The sequence below is a fragment of the Ciona intestinalis genome, unplaced genomic scaffold, assembly GCF_000224145.3.
Source record: "Ciona intestinalis unplaced genomic scaffold, KH HT000047.2, whole genome shotgun sequence".
In the NCBI taxonomy this organism is placed as follows: domain Eukaryota; kingdom Metazoa; phylum Chordata; class Ascidiacea; order Phlebobranchia; family Cionidae; genus Ciona; species Ciona intestinalis.
This window is the reverse complement of record NW_004190369.2, coordinates 127,026-137,609: the sequence shown is the minus strand read 5'-3', so window position 1 is coordinate 137,609 and position 10,584 is coordinate 127,026. Positions and strand designations below refer to the sequence as shown.

The following is a 10,584-nucleotide window of genomic DNA, read 5'->3' as shown; positions in this document are numbered from 1 at the left end:
TTACCCCCACCTTCCCAACCATCAACTACAGGTAGTACCATTGAACTGATGGAAGCTATTTCAGATTCCAATTCAACAGACCTCCTTAATGCTATGGAGGTTTTGAGCCATGAAGTTCCACATTCTGATGAAGATTCCTTTGAATTTGTCCCTGATTTTAAAATCAGCCATCAACTGTTAAACGAACCATTACCACATCACAGCAAAGTGGAAGCGAAAGAGCAAGATGTTAGGTCTGTGCTTGGGCGAATCTTACAAGCATTTCTTCCAAGTATGTTTAAGAAGTCTGAAGACAGTAGTTTAGATGAGAACTTAGAAAGAATGTCAACTGTCAGTGGAAGCTTACCCAGTTTTAATGCAGATTATTATTATAAAGAGATAGCTGAATCGAGAAGCAGACAGAAAGCGATAGAAGCTTTAGCTTGTTTAGATTTTTATAATGGTCTAGAATCCGAGGGTAGTAAGAGAGAAATTACAGAAAAAAAATCTGAAAGCACCGTCATATCTTACCCTTTACACGTTGCATCAACATCTGTTCAAGCAGATATTAATAATACACCGGGCTCATCAGCTTTCACACTTAAAGAGGTAAATGTAACATCCAGACTTAGCAATACAGAAGAACATGTACAAGTAGGTAGAGATCAACACTACCAAGCTCCTTCAGCTGCTGGTTCAAACATACAAAGAAATCTCAACAAACAGTCAAGATCAAAAAATCAATCTTCGTCTCGTCCTGGAGTCTTCACCATCAAAGCAAACTATCTTCCTACACCCTCAGCTCACGGTTCGTGGAAACATAGTAGTACTGCCTGTGAGGATGGTGGAAATACAAACCAGAATGTCTATGGTGGAAATACACAATTCGGTCATTTTTCAAACTCCAATGTTAACTTGGGCAGTTCAAGTTCACGTCAAAACTCTTACAATAGACCAGGAACTAGTTTATCTTTGCAGTTTCCCATTGGTTCTTCACTTGTGCTGGAAAATGAAGAGAAAGTGGTAAATCAAAATGCTTCAATCCAAAACAACAGTCAATACTGCGTACAAAGCAATACTCCAACAGATCCCAGCAATTCAAGGTCATCTGAATCAATCAGGGATAATCTTGACCGACTGTTCGACGATATACCGGAACAGCATTGTCTCAGTAACAGATCATCTTTTTATCTCAGACCAAGATCTATACGAAGTCGTTTAAGCAACTTATCCAAACGAAAGCGTCCACACGTTCTTACACATCGAGTCTATCCACCGAAGAAACCGTGGAAAGCAGAAGACGACGATTCGTTGTCAGATATGCTGTCTTTTGCTTCCCAGCAATCCAAAGTACACGAACCGACCACGGAATTCCATGTAAACATTGGTATCCTGATACGATCGTTCCTCTGTATATTCTGTGCTGTATATTCGATGGCAATTGTTATTTACCTGTGCATGCGAGGTGCCAATTGTCTAGATGGAAATGGACTTGATCTGGTTGAAAAGTTCTGTATAGACTTGTGTCTTTTATTGGTAGTAGTTATGCCAATCGTTGGTTGGTTGTCATTTATTATCTCCTTCATATGCCTTAAAGGAAAAGAGATATTTTCAATTTCAAAACGAAACAGACTTTAAGAACATGTTAAAGCCATACTCTAATGTTTAAGTCAAGTTTATGTAATTGTTTGATGTAAATAAACTAGTTTCAACTCTCGGACACCATAACATGTAAAAATATATTACAAATTTAATCTCAAAACAATAAGAAACGAAACATATTTTATAGTAGGTTGAGGTAAGATGGATCCACAGAAATAAAAAAGAGTAGGCTAGAGCGCGCAACTGCCCAAAACCATGATGCACTCCTTATAAAGGTATAAATTATTTTGAAAAGTAATACTTCCAAAGTTTCGCAATAAAAACCTACAAAACAGCAATGTGGGGAGAGATGGGGCACCTAGTTAAAATATATTTAAAGTATTCTGCAACTTGGCGGGTATAAATTCAGTAGGGTAAGTTGCAGAATACTTTAAATAGGTGTCTGCCATGTAAGTTTTCTACATATAACTTTAAAACGATAATTTTGGTTGTTTTTATCTGAAATTAAAGTCATATTTAACCCTGCCTATTTTCCTCTTGGGTGTATATATCTCAGCTTTTCACAAAGCTAAAACTAGTTTTATGATACAAAATCAAACTGTATTTAAGTTTTTTTATGAAGCTATAAATTTAGTTTAATCGTTTACACTCGCAAACTACAAAATTTCAGCGGCTTTACTATGATTTATCATTCAAAATTAGCACCTTACTATTTCGCATTTTTACCTGTTTAAAATATACTGTCTCTACTTTACTACGCAGTGGCAAAGTGGTTAGCGCGCCTGCCTCGGACCCAAAGGTAATGCGGGGTTCAAGGCTCGTCGCTGCTACCATTGTGGTCGTATGTGTCCTTGGGCAAGACACTTAACGGCAATTGCTTTAATTCAGTGGTCATTAATGGGTTGTCCAAATTCAGCCATACATGAAAAAAAACACAAAGTAACATACTTGGTAACTCGTAAGCTGGCACGAGGTGTGTGAACACCCGTCGTGTTATAACGTCTGGCCTTTTTTCAGTGTCGTGATATATTCGTTCCGATTTTTGTACCGGGCGCTATTGCGCATGCGCAGTCGGTTGGAACAAATAAAATACGAGCTCTAATAAATACGTACCGACTGAATGTCTAAGTTATATTTTCGTGAAAACATTTGAAAATTCATATGATACAAGTTATGACCAAAGTTAGTATAGGCCGTCTTTACTAACTTTGGTTATGACCACCATACTTTTTTACATTTGACGCACATCCCCGCACTTTTTTAGAGAAAATAATGTTTCATTTCTAGGTATTACGTAGCGCTATAACACATTTAAAGCTGGGTAGAAAATTTTATAAATATGTTTTTTTATGACGAATATTAATATTTTTAGTTGTATATTATTTTGTTGATTTATTAAAACTTTATTTTGGATTGGTGCCGCTGGGCGTAACCGTCCATTTCCCACCGACCTTTTCCTCCCGGCTACTCCCCCCCCCCCAGCTATTTCCCTTCCGACTGTTGCTCCATCGACTGTTGCTCCACCGACTGTTGCTCCACCGGCTGCTTCTCCCCGTGACCATCGTGTTAGCCGGGGTAAATAGTCGCGGGTTGGGGAATAGTCACGGGCGGGGGAAATCGCCGTTGGGAAAACGCCTGGGGGGATATAGCCTAGAACCGCAGATGGGTTCTAGTTAGTACAGGGCCAAAATTTTAGGTTAGTGGCACAAGTAGAAGGAATCGCAAGTGGCCGCTATATTTTTTCTATCCTAGGATCCCCTCGATCCACCAGCACCTGTAAAAGACAAGTAAAATGTGCTTTTTAAACTATAGCATAAAATAAGTTTGTTAGTGGTAGGCCTACTTACTTTGTGAAGGATAAAATAACACAAACTCAGTATTGCTGAGTGCTGACTTTAAGTTAAAAACTAAAGTTTTAACGTGTAAAAGTCGTGTCGGGAACGTTTTCAACGGAGGGTCATAATAAATTTGATCCACGTGGTCATTATATTTGTTCCGACCTATAACGCAGTAGCGTCTCGGCGCATCCTTAATAGCGCCTGGTACTAATATATCAATCAGAACGAATATATTACGACGTCGGCCACGCGAGGATAAAGTATAGTAGGGTGGGGGGAGATGGGACTCCTTTTCAGCCTTTTTTCTCTTCCAGTTTGGTAGTATACAAAGAACATTCAAAGAAATATAAAACCGTATCCCCACAACTTCTACAGACCGTTGTTAATTGTTTAAAACGGAACCAGGATATCTGAATATTATTTTTTTGTTAAAAGTGTCCTGTCTTTCCCCACCCTACTATAAGTTACGTTTATATGTACTTTACCTATTTTTTTATATTTAAAAAACAGTAATCAGCTTTGACGCGCGTTTTATAAAGTCGTGATAATACTGTCGAATGATTCTGTGACAGTATTTTCCTGAAAATCAATTAAATAGGGGTCCGTAAAAATAAAAACAGTCTCGTCTGGCAAAGTCTCCCATCTTCCACCACCGTACTTTATATATATATGTATATATATTTATTAAATTTCGATGTCAAACGAATAAAACATGCTTTCAATCTATGAAAAAGGTGGTAATAATAAGATGCTAGTTAAATCATATTAAAACTAACGAACTTTTGTCGTACCAATCGAAGAATCGTGTATAATAAAACGGGCTAAAATATTTTGTACAGTTTGATTTTGTCTTCTAGAAATGGCATACCACTGTGGCATAAACCATTCGTTCCGAGTCGACCCTTAGCGGTAATGAATTGCCATCCATTGAAATGTAGGTGAGCTGAATGAATTGTGGGGGTAATTTACATGCCACGCACGTCGTCTTGTAATTGACATTCCTGCGTTTTTCGCTTTTTTCATTTCCCACGTTACTCAGTTTCTTTGTGTTGCTTTGCCAATAGTACTGTACTTCAGTTAACGTAGGCCTATGCATTTAGTTTGTCTTCGATTACTTTTAACAGTTTGTTTTAGAGTATAGGTTCCTGTTTCACAATGTAGTTAGTTATCTTTAAAGTATTTTAAGCTTATCCTTTGAAGTAAATCAGTCAAGCAGATGAAACATTGGTTAAAAGATTTAACGATGTTCTAGAAAAGTGTTCCAGGCAAGCGGAAGCTTATGAAATCACACAAGCCGATGAGCTAAGATCTTTGTTTGCTTATGTTCGTTTTAAAGGTGCTGTAACCATAGAGAACTAAAAATACATATTAGTTCTCTATGTTGTGTAATCCCTTCACGCTAGCACGCAGGCGCTCACTTTAACGTAACGACAAACGAGCGGCATCAGGCTAGAGACAAACGTGAGGACAGCAAGAGTATAAGAAAACTCCTATACTGCCCTCCCGACACAAAACATAAGATGGCTTTCATAGCATAAAACACGTGCGAAAACAATAACAGAAAGAATGTTTTACACTAAAAAGTGACGTTGGTTCGCCGAACGGGCGGACTAGTCATAATTCCCTGCGTACTCGCTTAAAAAACTGCACGATGTGTCTCTCAATGATAAACTCAGTTACGCCAGATGTAATAGTTACGCAACACGACTGTTTAAATTTCATCTTTATGCATTATAAATTCGAGTAAACTACATATACCATATTTCTGCCGTCGAAGCAGAGTCAACCGCTTCGTTAGTGTGGATTTGCTTATGTTTTAGTGCGGATGTGTACGAGCACATAAAGGACTGCACAGCGTACGCTGTTACAGTGGAGAACGTGAACGGTGTTTACGTTAAATCGGTTTGCGTATAACGTTTACACGTTACCATTTCGATTTTCTTTACAATCTCCATCTGTTAACTGAATAATGTGAGTTGGAAAATATTAACGAGAAAGAATGTAGGAAAGGGTTAGTACTCGACACCTTTATAAATAGAATGTCGTCCTACCATATACTTTCTTCAGTATACCATCATAAGACTATGATACTATGGTCCTACAGCATTCGTCAACGCTTGACAATAACCAACTAAAGCTACAACAAGCCATAGATTTTGCTTGTACATTGCGTCAAGCGAGCCTCATCCCGCCGCATACTTTTTACATTTAGATTTGCATGCCGTGTTTGCTTAACCGACTGACGACTCCGGGCCCGTCAAGGATACGCACTTTTTAAGTTTGGCAAATAGAGAAAAGAATTTTCTTTTCCAGAAACCACGTTTTTTCAATATATCGTTTTAAAGTTTAGCCGCGTGATTAGAGGGTTTTCCAAGGTTAGCGAAAGAAGAATTAGTACGCGGCGGTTATAAGCAAGGTTCGTTTTTCGTTTTTGTGCCATGTAACGGCTTAAAACCACAAGTTTTCGGATTATGCTCATTTTTTCAGAAATTAACGCCTTATTCCGAAGTAAAGAGGTGTTCATTCGTCTTAATGCCTGTAAAATGGGACAAATCTTTTTTTTACGTGATTGTTATTCAGAAACAAGTCATTTGTGCAGCTAGTGCGAAATATTTACGTCCGGTAGATGACGGTAGAGCACTGTATAGTAGTAAAGAATGATAGTAGTATTAGTATACCTCTTTAGTGTCACATTGAGATTGTATTTTAAATATTCGCGTCCGGTAGTTGCCGGTGGTGCACTGTATACTTCTTTGGTCACATTGCGGATTTTGTTTTAATTCTCTGCGGTAGTAAACTGCCGATCTCTTAATTGATGTCACTTTGTGGATTGTGTTTAAAATACCCGCGTCCGGTAGTTGGCGTTAGTGCACTGCATGCATATACCTCTTTGATGTCACATACAGATTTTGTTTTAAATGTCGGCGTCCAGAAGGTGATAGTAGTGCACTGTATTCCTCTTTGGTGTCACGTTGCGTGTTTTGTTTTAAATATTTACACCCGGTAGTTAGCAGTAGTGCACTGTATAACTCTTTGATGTCACATTGCGGATTTTGTTTTAAACATCCACGTTCGCTAGGTTGCAGTAGTACACTGTATGCCGCTTTTGTGTCTCATTGCGAATTTAGTTTTAAATATCCACGTTCCGTAGATGGCAGTATATTGCAATGTATACCTAGATAGCGGTAGTACACTGCCGATCTCTTGGTGTCCCATTGTGAGTTTTGTTTCAAATATTCACGCCCGGTAGTTGGCAGTAGTGCACTGTATACCTCTTTGATGTCGCATTGCGGATTTGGCTTTAAATATCAGCGTCCGGTAGGTGGCAGTAGTTTATTGTATACCTCTTTGGTGTCATTTTACGGATTGTGTGTTAAATATTCGCGTCGGGTAGATGGCGGTAGTACACTGTGTACCTCTTTGGTGTCTCATTGCAGATTTTGTTTTAAATATTAGCGTCCGGTAGGTGGCAGTAGTGCACCGTATACCTCTTTGGTAACATGTTGCGGATTTTTGTTTTCAATAACATTGTCTGCTAGATTGCGATAGTGCACCGCAGATCTTTCTGTTTTTGCCGCATTGCGGATATTTTTAAAATATGGCGTCCGCTTTGTATGCGTCTTGTTTGTCTTGGTGGTATGCGTCTTGTTTGTCTTCTGTTACTTTTGACCAGAGTCCGTATATTCTGCTTTTACCTGTTTGTTTTTACGTAGGTTGCTGTGGAAATTTTTAGTTGCATTTTAAGTTTTTTGAACCCTCTTTAATAATTCAGCATCGGATCGTTTCAGTAGGTTTTATTATGTAAAAAAGTCGCCCTACCTCTCATCTTATCTTCGCAGGCACAGTTTAAAAATTTCGCGGCAGTTGAATGATTATTTTCTGTAAAGAAAACCCAAGTGAATAAAACAGATTTACGGCAAACTGATTCTGTTTATAACAGGAAACGTATAAGGAATGTTAAGGAAACTATTCACAGTTTTGTTGTTTACTTTATGTAAGTAAATACATACAAATCCCAAATGAATCACCCCTAAAGTTACATTCATGGCAACTCGTAAGCTGGTGTGGCCGTTAAATGTGATCCAGACACACATATTTACGTTATATATTTTTCTAAATTTCAGCAAATACATAAAGATTGCCTGCTGTGTAAAAAAGTTGCCTGGCGCAACGCGGACTGGTCTTTATAGTTCCCCTTTCCATAATATAACAATGGCACACAGCAATGCATTTAAAACTGTTATTGGTTCAGACTTTTTTTGACGGTCCGAATGGTGACATTATCAATGATAAAGCGGTATTTCTTCAATCTTGAGTTGTTAAATGAGAAAATGAACTATAAAAGAGGGAAATTGACTCAAACAAACATTGAAATAAAACCGCTTTTATTAAAGTACTGTCCCAAGTTTGAGCAGCACAATATTTTATGGCGGTTTACATTGGTAAAAATAATTTTCTCGCACAGGTACAAGACAGCGTTATGTCCATGGATGTAAGTACCTAAACCTATGTGTGTAGCTGTGATTTTTGTATAGAGTCATAAATCTAGTCTGAGAAGTATATAAACATATTTTAGCTTATTGGTGCTTACTCAACTCGTGTTCATCTCCCAAACTAAATTGTGTTGTACTATATTTATATAACAATTATAATTTAAAAAAATGTAATCAGCTATGACAAGGGACATTGAATCCCAGGTCAAACCTTTAGTGTACCATGTGTTTGTAATACCAATAAACCTTGTTGCCTAAACATGAAATTAAATTACTGAACTACAGAATATGATTTTTTATTGCAATTTAAAAAAAAATAATGTTTAAAAATAGTATGTAGGCTATAATATATTATTTCTGTGATAAGTAATGAAAATGAATTTCATGTTTTCTCTCTTCTTTTCTGAGTGCCAGCCACAAATTTAAGCATTAGATTATATACATATCTAATTGTAATCCGTTAAATTACAGTTGTGGAGCTGGTCAGTGGAATATTGTATGAAGTGGTCACTGATTCTAAAAACTTTGATGACGCTGAAGATCACTGCAGAGGTTTAGATGGACTATTGTTTTACTCGGTTGGTTACTTTTTGTAGTTTATGTTTGCCATTCCAATAAATCATTTTGATTAGGACTATTCAATAATGGTAATATTTTCCAGATTTCAACTTCATCAATACAAAATGCACTGAGTGATGCTATAACAAGCAACCTAACCTTGAGTGCTCACTCTTCCTTTTGGATTGGGTTAGATGATACAATGCATGAAGGTTTGTTTTTTCGATTTAAATCATTACTCCAACAACTTTAATAATTGCCAAACATATCTATAATACGTTTTTTACCCACTATGTTTTTTATGTCATTTTTAATAATGATTTCCACCATTTACAGGAAGATTTATATGGAACAAAGGGGAGGCTTTGCCCGTATTTAATTATAACAACTTTCACCCTTCAGTTGAAGCACAAGCGCACGAAAATGAAGATTGTGTAAAAATTGACAGGGCTGATTCGTGGCAGTGGAAAGTCACAAACTGTGCAGAGACGAGGCCATTTATTTGTCAAAAAGGTGCATTTCATGTTAAGTGTCTTTACCTTACACGTTATGTCTGTACATCCTATACTATTTTTATTATTTATATAGCGATCATATCTTAGTGATCAATCCAGGTTATAGATATATACTACCAAGTATAGAAAGTACTTATGTCTTGCAGGGCCATGCGATTTATGATTTTGACACGATATGCGAATCGTTAAACGCAGCATAGAAAAAACTAGTTTTACCCTCTTCGTTGCAGCATCTAAATAAACACAGCGATATGGCCCCCAAATGCCAGCATCATCGTACTGGGCAGAATGATCATTTCAGCCTGCTGCGTCATTTAAAATCTAATCGCTCAGACTTTTGTTATTTGGAAAAATTGCTACAATACTTTATTTTGATGATGTTAACAAATTTTAAATGACGTCATCAAAAACTTGTATTTATGTGTAACTTAGGATTTTGGCCAAATATAACTAAAGGATTTACTGAAAAGTTGATTTCTGGTTATAAAAGGATTTCAACTGATGACATCAAAAAATACAATAATGTTTTAAGTAAAAGTATGCTAACTGCGTAACTTATGTTTTAACTAAAAAATTCTAACTATAAACAGCTTCAGTTTCCTAAACTTCATGTTTAACTGGTAAGTTAGAAGGGCAAACCTTCCAAAAAAGTAGAGATAAAAAACTTGCCTTTCTTTGACCAAAGGACATTATTTTAAACCTTGGTTTTTGGGTGGAATTCAAACTATATTTGAAAAAATAAATTCAAAACTAAGTTACTAAATACTTTTAAATGCTAGAATGTTCTTTTAAAAGATTATATTGGTGGATAATTCTTTATTTCTTTTTACTTTTAAATAAAACCAGCTTTGGATATCAACCAACTATAACACAGGAACATTATTAAGAACACCTGTTTCAGAATGCATGTTTGCATTACTTGTCTTTAAAGGGTTTATGACAAATTGCATTTTTTTACAAACTTTAATCTTTATCATATTTATTTTATCTTTCAGCTACCTGCCTACATCGACCCAATATTGGTCCAACAGCCACAAGAAATGGTTTGTACTTGTTGTTAAAGTTTACAAAAGTGAATTTGCGTGTAGTGTGCAAACAACAATGTATACTGGGTGTCTCTGGCGTCGATTTATATGGTGCAGGGTATGCAGGCCTACCCTGACAATTTTGCAGGGGTTGCAGCAACCCCTGGATTTTCAAATTATTAAAGGAAATTATTCTTAAATTCTTCTTAAATAAATATATTTAACTTTATCAAACAATTACTTTATAGTAGTTACGCAACACCTTCATTCTCCCAACGCATAAACTAGCCGTTTTTGTACCCTGCGCGGTTACCTATAACGGCTGCGTGTTACGTCAGACAAGTGTTTACGTCACATTGATAATCGCAAAATCGCCAATTGTTACAGTAACAATTATATTATTGTGTGAGAATGTAATGTTTACTAGTCATTTCTACCTTTTAAATTTTGTCTAACGTCTACTTCCAAAGCTGCTTTTCTCCCGAAGGCAATTCGAATTAAACTTAAAACACGCGACCAGGAGAAAATTAAACTAAAGGAATAGGTGTTCTTTTTCTAAGAAGCGCACATGCCA

General features: G+C 36.7%; 2 protein-coding genes across 3 annotated transcripts in view; both read left to right on the top strand.

The window, feature by feature from the left end:
* The window catches only part of LOC100175212, a gene marked incomplete at its 3' end in the record, with an annotated part of 276,802 nt that overhangs the window by 139,268 nt on the left and 126,950 nt on the right, over positions 1-10,584 (top strand). The gene's annotated exons all lie outside the window — the stretch shown is intronic.
* The window catches only part of LOC100179877, a 14,529-nt gene continuing 11,072 nt past the window's right edge, over positions 7,128-10,584 (top strand). For both annotated transcript variants that reach the window (XM_026837994.1, XM_026837995.1), the window contains exons 1-6: positions 7,128-7,413; positions 7,885-7,911; positions 8,384-8,490; positions 8,574-8,682; positions 8,807-8,983; positions 9,981-10,028. In XM_026837994.1, coding sequence (XP_026693795.1) covers positions 7,374-7,413; positions 7,885-7,911; positions 8,384-8,490; positions 8,574-8,682; positions 8,807-8,983; positions 9,981-10,028 — 508 coding nt within the window. In that variant the 5' untranslated portion in view covers positions 7,128-7,373. The remainder of the gene's footprint in view (positions 7,414-7,884; positions 7,912-8,383; positions 8,491-8,573; positions 8,683-8,806; positions 8,984-9,980; positions 10,029-10,584) is intronic.